General features: G+C 40.3%; 1 protein-coding gene across 3 annotated transcripts; it reads left to right on the top strand.

Moving 5' to 3' along the window:
* The first annotated feature begins 345 nt into the window (after positions 1 to 345).
* shc2 (SHC (Src homology 2 domain containing) transforming protein 2) lies at positions 346 to 17,573 on the top strand. 3 transcript variants are annotated; one of them, XM_044044468.1, is made up of 14 exons: positions 346 to 397; positions 3,905 to 4,165; positions 7,958 to 8,028; positions 10,154 to 10,214; positions 10,463 to 10,582; positions 10,707 to 10,760; positions 10,930 to 10,981; positions 11,117 to 11,243; positions 12,582 to 12,762; positions 13,691 to 13,781; positions 14,464 to 14,643; positions 14,743 to 15,083; positions 15,372 to 15,524; positions 15,863 to 17,573. In XM_044044468.1, the coding sequence occupies exons 1-13, from the start codon at positions 389 to 391 to the stop codon at positions 15,498 to 15,500; spliced, it is 1,677 nt and encodes a 558-aa protein (XP_043900403.1). In that variant the 5' UTR covers positions 346 to 388; the 3' UTR covers positions 15,501 to 15,524; positions 15,863 to 17,573. The 3 variants fall into 3 exon arrangements, with proteins under 3 accessions (XP_043900403.1, XP_043900402.1, XP_043900400.1); XM_044044467.1 differs by lacking the exon at positions 346 to 397 and adding an exon at positions 1,232 to 1,388; XM_044044465.1 differs by lacking the exon at positions 346 to 397 and having other exon boundaries at positions 3,260 to 4,165.
* The last annotated feature ends 57 nt before the right edge of the window (positions 17,574 to 17,630 follow it).

Genomic DNA, 17,630 nt, shown 5'->3' with positions numbered 1-17,630 from the left:
GCTCCACCTTAATTTTGCTATACAAATGTGTGAAGTATATGTGAAGAAGAGGAGGATCATGACAGAGCCAATTATCTTATTGAGAATAAATCTGCCTTCTGTGAAAAGTCCATAGCTGACTCTGCTCAGCCTATTTACATCACTGTACTTTAACGTTAGCGTTAATTGTGTTACTTCTACTGAAATAGAGGATTTGTCTTTACATACCAGAAAGATGTCTTTCCCATTTGCATAGTAAGCTTCCACTCTAAAACTCTCTTTTGCTGTTTTTTTCCCTATTCAGGCTGCTGTAGAAACATGGCTGTGCAAGATGGCACCCTCTAAAAACAAGGTCCTTGACACAAATACATCCCAATGAGGCAGAACCTCATTTCTGACCCAGTGGTTAATGTTAGAGGTAAGGTGTGAATTGTGGGTCGGAGTTTGTATGTCTACAACCTATATTTGGGTTTGATCAAATGCATGACCAATTCACACTACAGAACTATCATTAAAATAATATTATTCTATGTATTTAATTGTGCATGCTTGTTGATTTTAAAAATCCAAAACAATTAACTGTATTCTTTATTTTTCAACTAAGCGTTTGTGACATTCTATAATGCTACATTGTGAATCACTCAGCTTTTACATTATATTTCTTTTAGGCCTTATGTAAATATCTTTAGTCAATTATTAACAATGCAAACTATCTTCATTTTAACCAAACACCATCGTTTGAGGTTTCTGTCTTGTAGTTAACTTATGCTGTTGTTCTAAGATGTAATTGTTGTTTTCAGGCTGCTAATGAGCGGTGGTGTATTCACAGCAGGATTTGTTCCACTCATATTATGCAAAGCACTAAAGTCAGGCGGTAAAATGTTAACTCTTCATGGTCAGAGGAATTTGCTATACTCTAACTGTGTGCCTGAAATTGTGGTATAAATATACTGTACAAACCTGGAAATACTTTTAAATAGTTCTATTAAGTCTAGGTCTTCATTTTTAATACATTTATTTTTAATATGTTAGAGCAGGTATTTGCCAGAAAAGAGGGACAAAATGTACAGAGGCCCGTTGCTTCTGTCAACATGTATCGATTCCATCTGGTTTATAAGTAACTTCATGCTGGGTAGCACACAAACAAGAAGCAATTGGCTGTTTGGGGAAAGGTGGGAAGGCAGTGAACGTGGTGTCACTGTGACACAGATGATGCTGTTTTTGTGTGTGTTGGGTTTTCGTGTGCTTTGTTGTAACATGGTGTCCTGAGCAGTGACATGAACTTGCTCTTAAATTCAACCACACAAGTTGACTGTTGTATAAGAGTAGGAATTATTTATCTCTGACAAAAGTCGTTGGATGAGCACTGTGTTGGGTGCATGGTTTTCTCCTCAGACTTCGATATAAAGGTAAGATTTATTACTCTGATCCATCTTTGAATTTCAGAGAACAAATTGTATGTATGGTTCTAATTGATATATATGATCTTAGTTCTTGACAAGAACATACTGAGCTTTTCTGTGAAGGTGGCATTATTTAGTAACTGTAACTGATGATACTGCCTATTGGGTTATTAACTTTATAATCATTCCAGACAACATGTAATTGTTTTGTTGTCTTGTTTTTTGACTACGTTGTCTGTTGTTTTCTCATCTTTAATTTCATGCAAACTGTGAAACTTCATGGATTATTCCTAATTTTCTTTTTTGACCTCCTGTATTCACTGTTACTTATGTGCAGTTGCATGTACAGTGTTTTTGACCCCCATGGACAAAAACACTGCGCTACAGTGTCCTCTTGAGTCACAAGATGCACACTAAAGTGCCCTCTAGGGTGGTAAAAACATTAAGGACGTACCATACTAGCTGCCATTCATATGTGGCCTCTAAAGCAAAATATAAATTGAAAATATGGATTGTTTTTAATGGAGTGCCTTTCTAGTGGAGAAAAGTGTTTCTCTATAAGATGCTCTTATAACTTTGTGTCCTATGGGTGCCATTCCAATCACAAAGGGTGCCGTTATGAAATGGCCTAATGCCCCTACATGACAGTGTCCCAAAGGGTGTACTTAGAGGAAATGATTTTCAGTGCTGTATAGAAAATGCCCATCTCGGTGATAGCCTTTGGCCCCAGTTCACACGTCAGACATGCCTGTCTTAAGCGTACTAGTGGTCTGCCTCACTGGTGCGCAGTAGGTGCCCATTTAGTTCCTGCCCCATCCTTCCAAATGTCTGTGTACCACAAAAAAGAAAAAAAAAAGACCAATGTCAGTTCCGATTTTATAAAAAAGTGTTTTTCGCACTCAGCATCTCTACTGTTGAAGCATACTTTATAATTCCTTTGTGTAAGAGGAAAAATACAATTGAGAGGGATTTAGAAAAATACATGACGGAGGTTGCAAATGAGGGGGCCAAAGGATTGTGGTGAGATGGCTAATTGTTCTCTGGCATTTGGGAGGGAAGATGGGAAGAGAATTCAGACTGATGGTGGAACAGGCTTTTTTCGGACACAGTCCTTTATGAGTGTGTGGCTGCATTGTTTCCTTTGTTAAGTTTGTTGTGCACTGCCTTGACAAATGGAATTGCTCACATACCAATTCACAACGTACCCTTAAACTACAGTAAGTGAAAGATGGTAATGGCAGTATTTATTCAATCTAAAGTTTCTTACTAAAACGTGTGTAAATATATTAATGCTGATGCGCAGACATACTTGTGCCTTGTTGTAGAAAAGAAAATGGTTCTTAACATAGTTTGTGATAGAATCTAGCCATGTCAGTGGATATTGCCACCACATGTTGTTTTTGTTGTTGTGCACATTCCAGCAGAGGAGAAACATTCTTATATGTACACATATTTATCATCTTGACAGTTAGACAAAAAAAGAGCCAGCTTTAACACAGTCATGTAAAAAAATGTTCCTTTAAATATAACCTCATTGTCATTGCTTTCTTCTATTGTGTCAGCTTATTGACAGCCTTGTTGATTGTGTGTGTGCGTGCAGGAGGGCAGGGTGGATCAGGCAGATGTGTTTTAGCTAATAGAGAGTGAGAGCAGCTGGGCAGGGCAGGGCTAATAGACCCAATGACATCATCCAGAGAAGCAGAGAGAGAGCGAGAGAGAGAGAGAGACACTGTGAGTGTAGGAGTGAGCTGCCTCAGGCAGTAAAAGGAAGCTGGCCAGCACAAACAGAGAGGAGAGCAGCATGAGAGTGGGACAGTTTGTGTGCGTGAACGGGAGAGGACCAGACTGCATTCATTTGACTTCAGCAAGGATATAGACCTCTGTCTGGAAGATTTTTTTCTCTAGGATTCTCTCCTCTTGTGTCGCACCTTCCACTCCTCCCCTTCCCCCTTCCCCCCCTTCATCCTCTGGCAGTTATCCCTCCTCAGCTCCTGCTTCAGGCGGCTCCTCCGGGCATGCTCCTTAAGCCAAAGTATGACCGCTTTCGCAACGAGTCTGTGACCTCCTCCGACGACCTGATGCAGAGCTTAGCCATGAGCAGCAAAGTTGTGGCCACACCAGTAGTCGCCTCCTCCACCCCAAGCCTTCCTTTGCCTCCCCTGCCTACTCTGGATCCCAGTACCAGGACCTCCTCCTCTGCCAGGGCTACAGCCCTGGCTGACTCCCCTTGCATGGACGGGGAGCAGGATGGCACCACAACCTTCTGCATGCTCATCCCTAAGATGCCCCAGTGGAAGTTCTCCAATTCCCTGCTCAGCCGGAGCCCATCCAACTCCAGCTCTAGCTCCAGCTCTAGCAAGGACTCTGGCAAGGCAGCAGCAGCTCCTTCTCAGGCCTCTGTTTCCCCTTCTTCAACATCGCACAGACCCAGCGGTGCAACTTCAGCCAGTGGCCCAGTGGCAAGTCTTGCAGCAGTTCTTAACTCCTGTGACCCTGTGTGTGTCACCCCCTGTTCTCTACAGGCCTTCCGGGGTCAGAGAGCAGTTGCAGCAGCAAACTCTGCCAGTGCAGTGGGGCATGGATTTGGGGCTTCAGAGGCTATGGCAAGCCCAAGTCTTTCCAGCAGCTCCAGGTCAGGATTGAATCGCAGGACAAGGGTAGAAGGCATGTGGCTGGGGGGAGAAGATTTCAACCAAAAGGGCAGCTTCATTCACAAACCCTCTCAGGGCTGGCTGCACCCTGACAAGAAGATTGCAGGACCAGGAGCCTCTTATATTGTCAGGGTGAGTCACCAGTCACATTTTTTAAATGTATACAGTATATTCATTGCAGCTTTGTGTCATTTTGTCATCAAAGTGAAAGAAAAAGTTAAACTTTTCTCCTTCAGATACTAATTATGAATAACTATATTTCCACAGGAACTAGTGGATGCCGTAATATTGATGGCCCCAATTCAAATGTTTCTCTGTCTGTGTGGGAAACAAAAGGATATCACAGTGCCAGGCAGTTTCTTATGCAGCACATGTGGCGATAGCTGGTGAATACATAAGTGAATCCACATAGATGCAGGTAGGGAGTGGGAGACTGCATCAGGATAGCACACAGGCATCAGGGTGGACAAAGATAAGCCACACAATGATGTGTGCAGACTGTGGAAAGGATTGTTATTCTGCTGCAGCCCAGGTTATGTGCATCATATACTACACGTCAGATTTACAGTGCATGTTACCCATGCCTGTGCCTGAGCTCCTGCTGTAAGCTTGTGGGAGTGGTGCTCTTTGTGAGGCTCTGCACTTGTTTACATTTGTGTGCAGTGAGGCTGAGTGCAGTGTTATCCACAGCTGTCAACCTAGTCTTTATTATAGGTGGTGTAATTACTCGAAATCTTGATTTATGATTTAAATGTAATACGTAAACTGCACAATGTGTTCTTTAATAAATTAAATCAGGAGCCGTATAAAAGGGGACGTTAACGTGATTAGACTTGAAATTAAATAGATAATAAGCTAGAATAACAGACATATTCATCAGTGTGTGTTGTGATTTGTGTTTACCAAGGGTTGCCATCCCATGCAGCCTGCTTGACGTCAGTGTCAATGATCTCCCCTAAGCAATAATCCTGCACTTCTGTTCATCTCTGACTCTTGGCCCCCCAAACTAATGACATGCTTCTGATTAGCACAGTCTGGGGCCCAAGCATGCTTGCTAATTGCATTATACAGGCACCATTCCTTCCTATATTCAATTACATTTAATCACAGCCATTTGCATCATGTGATGTGGAAAAAGACGATTGGATCAGTATGGGAGGGGTCCAGTGATGAGTTTGTATGAGCGCTCATCACCCTGCAGAGCTTTCCTAGTTTCATAACAAGTACTGCTCTCTAGGGCTGCAATGTCAGAAAATGTTAATCAGTGTTACTCAAAGGATGATGTTCTCAAATGTCTCGTCTTGTCTTATCTAGAAACCAAAAAAGATTCAGTTTGAATGATTTATTTGTTATATGGTGCAAAGAAACCTGAAAATATTCATGTTTAAGAAGCTGAAAAATCAGAAAACTTGCTTTAATTCCTTAAAAGCACTCAGGCTGATTAATCGATTATCAAAATAGTTGACGTTGATTCATTTAGTAAACGATTAATCAAGATAATGTTTCAGCCCTACTGCTCTCATAGTTAATTGGTAACTCAGTTAATTATAAGGCTGAGCTTTTAATAGTGTATTATTGTAATTCCTGAATGTGTACTGCTATAAAGTGAGATGTTTGGAATGGGAATTGTATACAGACGGCAGTTAAAGCTGTTGTAGTATATATACCATGTGCAATTGGCTATAAATCCATGCAGGGAGGAGTAGTTGCTGCATGTATTAGTGTCAAAGTGACAGCAGATTTCTGCTGTGCTGTGCCATTTTTAATCAGCACAGCTCGAGCACTCCTTTTTTTCTGTTCTCTCCGTCACTCTCGAACATGGCCACACTCATCTATACTCAATCACTCCTCTGCTGGAAGAGACATGTATCTAATACTTAGTATTCTTTACACTTTCCCTGTCCTTGTGGTCGTTATTCAGACTCTTGTGTCTGGCCTGCTGCCTCTTGTGTCTCTGACAGACAGGACACTGCAGCAACCATCACACACAGAACTCCCAACAGCTGCCAGAGCAGCTATCATTTAGACAGCTATACTAAAACCAGACCGCTGTCATTGTATACTGTGCCCTTACAATCTGGTGCACAGTATTTCCTAATCAAATTATTAATATATGTCATGTCTGTTGTGATTTTCAACTTCGCTAACAAGACAAGTTATTGAACAATCATTTTTACTGCATTAGATACTGAGTATTAACAACCGACTGTCCCCATTGTCTGCATCTCATCCATTTGTCTTGCTTTGCATGAGAAAGAAAGAAAGAATATGTTAATGGACTGTCAGTCTAACTCTGGACTAGCCTCTGGTACTTTGTCTCCAGCTCTGTTGCACTGATATAAAGATGACACCCGATGAACACACTTTAATTCCCAACGTCTTACTTGTCTCACCGCCTCCACAACAATTTAAACACCTGTCACACGCCCGCTGCAGTGCTGTGATACCAGAAACACTGTTGCTACATACAGTGTGTTACACAACCATAAACTTCTGTTTTTAATACTTTTGCCAAGCGCCTCATGCAAAGGCTCAGACACTGACAGGAGCACCAAAATAACAGATTAAATGCAGTAGAGCCATTTCACCGGTCTGCGGTGCAGCTTGCAGCTCACTCTGGTTTGGAACATTTGGTCCAAATGCAAAATTGTCAACTGGCAATATTCAAGGAGTTGATTTCCCGCATAAACACTTACATTTTGGAAAGTCTTTCTCACTAAAGTGATTTGGCCAAAATGGATATCAGTGTGGTTTGTGTGATGGAGAAGGGAATGTATTTTATCAGCAGAGAGTGAGTGACAATGGATGCATTGGCAGAGGGATGAGAAAAAAAAAGAGAGAGACCATTTTCCTGATGAAAACCAGCCTCCCCACCCTCACCCCTCTCCAAATCTGGTTAGAAAGCTCATTAAGCTCTCAAGCTCAGGGGTTGCCTTCCCTCTGTTTTGGTCTCTTTCTCTTCAGGGAAATACAATGTATGGCTAAGACTGAGCCAAAAGACTGAAGTGTGGATAGGATGTAAATTATGTAGCAACAAATAAGCTTCATAAACAAATACACATACCAAATGTAGCTTGAAGTTAACAACTGTTTCTTTACTGCAAAGTATCATTACCATTATGCAAATAAGAATCAAAGTGAATGCACATAAGCACCATGAATTTGCCAAATTCCTGTGAAAATAATCACATTTCTTTGTAATTACCTTTATTTATTTTTTTATTTATCTATATACCAGTCAATGCTGTATGTTAATGCACAGCCGTACGAATAAGCACAGAGCAACCTTCTGTGTAATGAGAGTATACAGTGCACAAACACACTCCTCTAGAGGACTAGGAATCTACAGTTTGTCCACTGTTTGGAGCTCTTAGTGCTCATAATCTATTTCAGGAGCCATTAGCACCTCAACCTGACAGCCATTAGGAAGCTGCAGCTGGACTCCTCTTCACTGCATTTCACTTTAATGCTTTCACTTACTCTTAAAGCACACTTTTGAGGACCTCGCAATGCACGGAAGTGTGTTTTAGGGCGATCTAGTTAGAAAAAACAACATATTTTCACATCCCGCCTTCCACCTCTTCTGATCTGTATGCAGGTTACCACTGCAATCGTGATAGTGGCCAAGAGTATGTTTGCAGGACGCTGCAGGCTTCCAACACATCTCTATTCTTTTTCCATCTTCTTTTTAGGGCTAATCAGCCATTGTGCCATCTACTGGCAACATAAGGGAACGCCTTTACTATCACACATCGTTTTATTTACATGAAGCTTTAAGGATGTGGTCTACATTCTACATAGTGAAACGGTGGTTACTTCACAGCAATTCACATTATTATTATTGTTTGTGTATAAACACTTAAACACAATAGTTTAAAAGTCTTTGATTTGAACCATTTTTGTTTTGTGTGTTTCTCTTCGCAGTACATGGGCTGCATTGAGGTGTTGAAGTCAATGCGCTCCTTGGACTTCAACACAAGGACTCAGGTGACAAGGTAAGTTGGTCATCATCAGTCAGAAGAATTTGTGTTTTATTGGTGCTGGACGGGTACATTTGAACCATTTTGAGCGCAACCAGTGGGGGATCTTGTAATATATTTCACCAGACGTTGTCAGACTAAAGTCACATGATTCTGCCTGATAGCAGGAAGGCCTTGTTGTGTGTCCCAGTTTTAAAAGCAAACACAGCTGAGTGTTCAGTGGCTCGAGAAGTCATATGTTTACGTATAGAACTAAGCCTCACATTCTGAGTGTGTTATTGTTATCAAATCTCATTGCTATCCTCAACCACATGGGAGAGGTGCACTCCCCCCTCTCACCCTATCTGCCCCCCCACCCCCCCTTTACAATCGATTGGTTGTTATCTGAGCCCACAATGCATCCAAGGCTTAAGTGCAAGGGGTGGAGAGCAGAGATGGAGTGATAAATAGAGAGAGAGAGAGAGAGAGAGCAAGAAAAAAAGAGAGAGAGAGATTTATTATTGATGATGTTCGCTAATGACTATGGAAAGCTGCAGTGGTCCCCATGCACACACCCGGCTGGATAATGTCTGTGTTTGTAACTTTTTGAGGAGGAGGAGGAGGAGGTGGAGGAGGGAGTGAGTTAGTGGTGTTCAAAACAAAACAGCAAAACAAAACATTAGCAATGGGATAAATCATACTGAACATAATCTGAGCACATTATGTTATACAAATTATTGCATTACGTCCTTTTAGTCTGATCTGACCAATGAATCGGATTTGTGTTTGCATCATTTTTTTTTGTCCATATTCCCATGTGATGCCCTTGACACAGGGCCTGTGTTTCTGAGAATATTTTGCTGATCAACAAGGCCAAAAATCAACAGTTCACAGGGTTTTGTGTTTGTAATTTGTGGATTGTCACTGCATGTGATTCAAAGGTTGATTTTTTTTTACATAACTTTACTGAGGTCTTTATTGTGTATTAAACAGCAACCAGTACTAATGAAGCTCAGCATTTTAGTGCAGGGTAGATACCGAGGCTACAGACAAAAACAACATCAACATCAGCCGATCCCTTGCTCCTCCTCCTCCTCCTCCTCCTCCTCCTCCTCCTCCTCACTCTGCCTTCTCATCAGCATGAGTCATTGGAACATTGTGGTGTTTGTAAAAAATCCCTGAGAAGACCTTTACTCGAGATGGTGCCCTGGATGCTGCTTTTTAAATATTTACGAGCCATTTGATAGGGGCAGCTGGGTCCTTGACTGCTGTCCCCACTACCCCCAGCAGAGACAGCGTTCAGCTCCAGCCTCAAATCCACACTATACCTCGCTCTGGCCATCAGGCTCACAGAGGACAGGGGCTTTAAATGGGCATTAGTCGGACCTTCCCAGGAGTTACAGCTGCGTCACTGCAGAGTTATAACAGTTCTGCTCTGTCAAAGTAAATGCATATACAGATGCCCTAAAGCAGCCGTATGTTGTTGAATGTGTAGTCCTTGATTATTTTACATTGTAAAGCATTTGAAACTTCAGAGAGAAGGAAAACAGTACTTGCATGTTAAATCAATCCTCTATACATATAAAGGGAAATATATTGCTGTAATGTATCCATAAATTGTCCATGATAATCCATCCATGTGAATGTAGCAATTTGCAAAGCAACATTTTCAAATAAATATTGTATGGTTATTTGACGCGTCTACAAAACAGAATATTACAAAGTGGAAACTTGTTGACGATTGTTTAGTTTTTTGTAAGATCCATGTAAATCAGTGGTAAAAGCTAGTTTAGTACATAATGAGCAGTGCTGCTGAAAAACCTTTTGTTGAGCTTTGAACTGTGACGGGTCTGTGACCTATGACATTAGCCCGAGGGAGCAAATACAAAGCTTCTGTTCATTTTTAACCTCAGGTTTTTCCATCATTGTGATGCACCATATTCTTAAAGCCCTAAACATTTGTCAAACCTTTTTCTTGTTATACTCACAAATGGTCTATGGACCACTTTATTGATTTACCCTTGATTTAGCCATTTAGCCCTACTGAGATAAATATGTCATCATATATGTGGGTGCACAGGAACCATGAATCACATGACACCACATTACAAATATATCCTTGTATTTTTGACCGTTGACCTTTCTTCATTTACTTAATTAGGGAAGCCATCAATAGACTCTGCGAAGCTGTGCCTGGAGGAAAGGGGCCTTGGAGGAAGAAGGTTAATAGTAAACTTGTAATTCTTCTGTGCATGTTTCACTTTGCTTAAATTGTTGCTGGAAGGGCAGATATATAAGATTTATCACATAAGGTATGATTTCCAGAATCAATATTATGCACACAGCAGCATGTGTGATGCTTTCTGAAGCACTGAATGTGACAAAACAGAACTACTCCATGCAGCTTTTTACTCCAGACAAATAAAATGTGTGATAATAACTTCCTTTAACTTTTTTTTTTTTCATTTAGGCCCCGAATAAAGCTCTCCAGTCTATTATGGGGAAGAGTAACCTACGGTTTGCAGGCATGAGCATCGCAGTCAATATTTCCATAGATGGCCTTGGCTTGCTCATTCCGACCACACGACAGGTTAGATCATTTTTAAACCCTGAAGTCTGTTTTGCCCTTTTTATTTTGCTTTATTAGTATATCTCTACTAATCAATTAAAACAGAAAGTTGGCAAGTCTCTGATTTATCTGTTTTCTCTTTCAGGTGATAGCTCATCATCCTATGCAGTCCATCTCATTTGCCTCTGGGGGAGACACAGTGAGTGCAGCATTTAGATCTCTACGTTGTTGTTGTTGCTGTTGAACTGGACTGGGCTGCATTTAACTAGTTCCCAATCTCATGACCCATAAGTCAATGACTGCTTTAATGTAGTTACATACATCTAATTTATGTGGTCTAATTGAATTTTTCCTCTTGTTTGTTTCAGGATACACCTGATTATGTAGCGTATGTGGCCAAAGACCCAGTGAATCAGAGAGGTACATCCCCGAAGAACTGCTTTTTCACTTCTCATTTTAAAATTCTCATTTTAAAATGCCACATGTCACCATCACCAATAGCACACATGGTTTTGAAAAAGGGAATTAAAAATGGTCTACTTTTTGTTCCTTCAGCATGTCATATCCTGGAGTGCTCTGATGGTTTAGCCCAGAGTGTCATCAGCACCATCGGCCAGGCTTTTGAGCTGCAGTTCAAACAGTATCTGCACAGCCCTCCCAAAACCATGGCATCTGTAGAAAGGTAATGCACAGTTCTACAAAACCCATGACCTCTCTGAATAGACAAAGACTCTCCTCGGATGCCTCAGATTCTTTATTTGCTGCTGGTTTGTTTACAATAACACCCGGAATCATGGTGCTGAGAGATGAAATGCACTAGTTGACAAATGCAGCAAATATTAATCTATAAATGATATGTTATAGGAAGATAAACATGTAATCTTGAAAAACAAGTGTATCAAATTTCTGGTTAATAATATCAACATCATAACAAATCCTATTATTCTGGATTTGTCATATATCCATACAGTTGTGTTTTTTTACTCTGGCTGCTTGCTGAAGTTCTTTTTATTTGGTTGTTATAACTTTCTCTGCATATTTAATACTTTCATTTTACGCGTCATGTCAACAATGTCTGTTTTGTTGTTACCTCTTAGTCACCCTTCTATTTCCACATCAGCTTTATAGTGATGGCCAGAGCAGACTTTTACATTACATTACATGTCATTTAGACGCTTTTATCCAAAGCGACTTACAAGGGAATTGAGTACAACCTGGCAGGGGTTAAGTTGAACTTGTGACCATGATGTCTTCTGCACATGGGGCACCAGTCTTAACCAGTGAGCTACCCCACCTGCTTTGGAGATGAAGTCTTAAATACTGCAGTGGATGCTCCCAAATACCTTTTAATAAGCCTGTGTTGGTATCAACCACCCTTAGCTGCAGCATCTTAATTGCTGACAGACTAAACAGACTGATTTACAGCCCTGGAATGCTCACTTGACCCAGTGGAGGTAGTGGGAGAGAGGTGTGTGTGTGCGAGTGTGTGAGGAAGGGGTTTGCTCTACAAACCCAGGCAGGAGAGCCCACTCGTCTTTGCAATTTCAATGTTGCACTGCATGTATTTACATGCTTGCAGTGCATTGTATTGTTTCATTTTATATATACTGTATTTACTTCATGTAGTTTTGCAAAATTCTCACCCTGCGACTTAACGTAAGGTGTTGTTGTGATGCCACTGAGGCGCAAGAGGAAGTCCAGACTATTGGTCTTCTGTCCTGGTTTCAAATGAACATCTTTCTGCTGCCAGCAGCAGCAGCAGCAGCAGCAGTTCTGATGATCTATATAAATATCTATCTGATTTATATAGATCACTTTCAGATATAGAGATGTCATCTGATCTGACCTGATCCCTTTGAGAGGCTGATCATTATTTTTACTATTAATATCATGACAAATAGTAATTAGATTGTGAAATTCATGGATTTAGAAGTATTTATCATTAATCGTTTTTTTTGTGTTTCATTTAATTAAGGGATGAAGCTCCTTTCATCCATATTACATGTATGTACTTCCTCAGATCTGTCAGGCCAGAGGAGCCAGTGTTGGGAGAAGATGAGGACTTCTCGGAGCATGATTACTACAATAGTATCCCAGGGAAAGAGCCTCCACTTGGGGGCGTAGTGGATTCCAGACTCAGGTCCAGTGGCGCTCTGCTGGGCCACATCCACACCCAGCCACAGAGCAAGACGGCAGCACAGGTGAGGATCTGGAGAGGATTTCCAGTCAGATTCATAAATCGTACAAAACATGCAATACAGCAATATACTGCAGGTGTGCCCCTGATACTGTTTATACACAAGTAAGTGAACAACAGTTGTCACACATGTAAATAATATACGAAGATGTACATAAAAACAAATACCAGTATCTCATGCTACAGTGAAATGGAACTAAAGGGAACAATAGTAGTGCCATTAGCAGCTTGGTATATTACAAGATAACCTAATTCAGGCTACCAATGTATATATAAAACATTTACGCATATACACATTTATTATTATTGTTATTATTATTATTATTATAAATAATAACAACAATAATAATAATAATTATTATTATCATCATTATAATTATTATTAGTATTATTATTATTATTATTATTATTATTATTATTAACAACAACAATAATAATAATAATAAGAATAATAGTAATAATAATAATGACAATTAACATTTGGGACGTTTTAATGAGCAACCAGTTGGATACATATTCTTCCACTGCAGTATAGTGTTTTTAGTGACGAGAGTAATGTCCATCTCCACCATCTAATAGTGTCATTTTAAAACAATATGGCAATATCTGTTCTTTGTCCTGGACTGAATAAACTTCAATTTTCCACATTGCTAATAACCACAACAGTGGGAGCACAGACATATACTCCATAACTGTCTTTGTTTTGATGTGCCTGCACCATAATTGCCAAAGAGATATGGTTACATGAGTCTTGGCCCCACTGTTGCCCGCAGGTGAGAGAAAACACTCTCTCTCCAAGCAGCTTTGCGAGAAATAATGGTGAAATGCAGTGGCTCGTGATCCAAAACATGCATTGAAAATTGTGTGGACAAATAAAATGAGAGACATGTATATCGATCCAAATGTACTTTGATGTTCATGTCTGTCTGCAGACGGGCTCTGCAGTACGGAGGGAGCAAACATCTTATCCGCCTGGTCAACTGTGTTATGAGCTTCACTGGGACACTGAGACCAGCAGCTCAGGTGAGACACCCTGTGGCAGGATGCAGATATAACACCTAGAAAAGAGTAGCTTGAAACCTTTTACTCTAACTTCACCATAGTGGGGATGTTTATGCTCTTTTATTTTGAGAAGCCAGTAAGCTACAGTATATTTGGTTTGTTATGCTCTGAAACCATTTTTGTTGGATGTTTTTTTGTCTAATCTCTGCCCTTTGCCTAAAAAAAAATGTGTATATCTGGCACAGACAGGCACTGTGTTTAGTCTCTCCCTAGAATTGGAATTCTTTTAATCTTTTTATCAGGATGATCTTCCAGATAGAATGTTGAATCTTGTGGTTCACGTTTTGTTGTCAGCTTTGTATAAAGATTCTATGAATTCCCTTTGGATTGGCACAGCACTTAATCATGAGCAATTATTATGATAGTCTTTGTAAAAGCAATGAATCCTTATCCTCATGCCAAACGTGTGCCATGGAAACAAACAATTTTATGTCTTTATTTATTAATTTTTCACAAGAACTGCTCACTTAAAAAGTAAATACAAAAGTTCTACAACTGCTCCTTATCTTTTGTCTACCAAAGGACATTCTCTCTTCTCTCACCCCCCTCTCCACATACCACACACACATGCACTCAGTTCTTCATGTCTCAGAATAGGCTTTGAATACTCCTGTCTGTCTGTCTGTCTGTCTGTCTGTCTCAGGCCTTACATCAGATGGTTACCTGTGTGCTGACGGTCAACCACCTGGTAGCAGAGACTATGAGGAGCATCAGTATGTTAACACCCAGAGCCTGGAAAACCTAGATTCACTGGCACATGGACTCTGTGGGCACAGAGGAAGCAGGGTACCAGACAGTCCTAAGAAAGATCTCTTCGATATGAGTAAGACCTATGATTTAATAACATATTCTGACACATAAATTCAGTCAGATTTTTATTAGTAATTAGTAAAAACTTTGTTAAACGTCACTTTCCCTTTAGGGCCCTTTGAGGATGCCCTGAAACTCCACGAGGCCAGTGGTGGGGCCCTTGGCTCCGGTGTGTCCGCTACAGGTGGAGGTGCTGGTGGAGGAGTTAGGATCCTGGAGGACCAGTGGCCGAGCCCTCCACGCCGCCGAGCCCCCGTTGCCCCTAATGAGGATCAGCTCCGCAGGGAGACCTGGTATCACAGCCGCATGAGCCGCCGAGATGCAGAGAAACTCCTGGTGCGAGACGGAGACTTCCTTGTGCGGGAAAGTACGACTAACCCGGGACAGTACGTGCTAACAGGCATGCACTGCGGTTTGCCCAAACACTTGCTGCTAGTAGACCCTGAGGGAGTGGTAAGTCAAAGATCAAGTGAAGTCAAATGTTGTCATTGTAATATTTGTTATAGCACATATAAAGCCAGTGAATCAAAAAATAAACTTCAATTGTATTTATTCTATTTCTGAAGACATTTGATTATTGGAACATTTTTTGATATTAAATGAATAAATAAATAAATAATAAATAAAATGTACATATAAATGTACATTTATGTACATATACACACACATAAATAAATATTAATATAAAAGCATGTTTATTTGATTACTTACCTCTCCAATCTCTTCCTTTCCTCTACAAAGGTCCGAACCAAAGACATGTTATTTGAGAGCATAAGTCACCTTATCTCATATCATCTAAAGAACGAGGTGCCTATTGTAGCTGCAGAGAGTGAGCTTCACCTTAAACAGGTGGTCAGAAGGAAACTGTGACCCACCGACCCCCTTAATTGGACGGTAAGAATGACGTTTAATGTACATGATTAATGATTGGTAGAACATATAATCAGGCAGAACTAATTTTATGATATAATATCAATTATAAAGTTGTTGTTATGTAAAAAAGGTATATCATGTGTAGTATTTACTCGGTTAAAATAGGTTAAAGACTGGATTCAAATAGCATTTTTGTAAATAAAAAGTAAACATTTGTCATAATTGTGGTAAGAAATCAGTTAAAATCAGTCAATCAGTCATTTATTCCTGCATGTGAGAAAGACCTTTATCTTTTGTGACTGAAATGCTGCAATAATAATGTGTCTAAAATGACGTCATCTTTCCCTACTTTATTCCAGCACTGAATCTTTGTGTGGCCATGCAGAACAATCACAGAAAATAAACTGTAACTGGGAATTATTCATCCCCGATGGATATTTAGCTGGAACAAAAGGATTTCACTGACACTGTCTTACAATGAACACCTCTACCAAGGAGAAAAAGACATCTGACATGTCCTTGTACTTTCTCGGCCTGTCAGATCAACCAAACTATCTCTCATCGGTCATAAACTCCTCAGCATGCAGCAATTAAGCTATGAAATCTGTCGAAGTTTGTCTTACTGCTGAGCTGGATGATTGTCAACCAGTGTGACTGCTCAGAGAGGACCCAGCTTCAAAAGACAAAACTAAAAACCCTAAGGAGTGAATGCAGAGTGAAGAAAAGTTCTGCAATGTTCTGTCATAGTTATGTGCTTCCTGTACACCATAGCTTGCCCCAACTCGTCTCATAAGGATCCAATCTCCAAACGAACACTGTTACTGAATATTTGGTGCGGATATAAAATAACAAAGGTGGCCAGCTTCCAAATTCAGTTGTTAATTTCATTGTGAATGCAAGAGTTTAAAAAATAATGGCGTTATACTCTAAGATACGGTACATTTTAAGAAACAGTGGTTTTTTGTATTGATCACAGGTCTGCAGTACCTGACTCTGAGGTGGCACAATAGAAATACACCAAACGTCATCCACTGCTGGATATGAATGGTCTTCTTTGTTTCTACACAATACAGTATATCCCATTTACAGAAAACATGCAGTCATACTATATCTCCATCTGGGCCACCATGTAAGCCGAGTGGACATAAGGTTTTCTTGAAAGCAGGGGGTTTTCACATTATCTACCATGAATATCAGTTGTTTGTGTTGTGTATTCAAGGGCTGTTGATATTTTGCTGAAGACATATTGTATGTGTTGTATTGCCCTGTGACAAATATTGGTCAGACTGTACTCTAGATGGGTCAGATGAATACTACAGTACATCCTGGGCTGGAAACACACCACTCAGTATATCCATGCCTGTATTTCCTCAGCCCCCTCCAACTTTAGTGCCTTAACGACGACAGTGACAGGCATTTGTGTCAGAGTGTGTGTATATAATGTGCATTTACTGTGTGCTACTAATGCAAAAGACTAGTTTTCTTGCCATGCCAATGAATGACTGAACAAACTTCAGGACGATTAAGCTCTTATACTTGTGTGAACATTAATCTATGCTGCTCTTGTTTTGGGGGTAACTAATGTTTAATACTGCCATGACGTGCTCATGATTGTCTTCAATGTGTCCCTCAGAATGTTACACCGGGTGGAACCTTTGCTTTTCTTTGAAGCAAGCCATAGATAGCTCTCAATAGATGGTTACTGACATTGAAGACAAGGGATTTGGACTTGTGGTTAAATTCACTGTTTGTCAGACTAAAGTTATATCCGTTTATTAATTGTCCTTGTCCTTCCCGTCTGTCAGTGACTTGCTGGTCTTATTTCTGTTCTGTGGCGACGCTGAGAGCGATTCCCAATGTAATACTTTTACATCTCACATAGTTACAGCCTCATGAATGCACAGAGACTAGGTGAGCTGCAATGGTTTTGTTAATGTCCAAATAATCAATGTATGTTTACCAGGTGTCCTCTTTTGTGTTCTCAGGAATTTCTTTTTCTTCCTCTTTGATTACGTTTATTAGCCTTTTTCCAATAAACTTAATTTAAGACTCGATGATAGATTAAAGAAACTCAAATGGTGCCTTGTCATTTGTGACTACATGATGCAAGTTAGTGTAGCAGCTGCA

Source organism: Solea senegalensis, linkage group LG14 (genome assembly GCF_019176455.1).
Source record: "Solea senegalensis isolate Sse05_10M linkage group LG14, IFAPA_SoseM_1, whole genome shotgun sequence".
Taxonomy (NCBI): Eukaryota; Metazoa; Chordata; class Actinopteri; order Pleuronectiformes; family Soleidae; genus Solea; species Solea senegalensis.
The sequence above is the reverse complement of the archived record's forward strand: the minus strand, read 5'-3'. Positions and strand labels throughout refer to the sequence as shown.

Excerpts from the sequence above, each read along its gene's own strand:
- shc2 (XM_044044465.1), top strand. The coding sequence starts at position 3,398 with ATGCTCCTTAAGCCAAAGTATGACCGCTTTCGCAACGAGTCTGTGACC. Across the intron at positions 4,166-7,957 it reads GAGCCTCTTATATTGTCAGG|TACATGGGCTGCATTGAGGT; the intron begins GTGAGTCACCAG and ends TTCTCTTCGCAG. Across the intron at positions 12,763-13,690 it reads AGAGCAAGACGGCAGCACAG|ACGGGCTCTGCAGTACGGAG; the intron begins GTGAGGATCTGG and ends GTCTGTCTGCAG.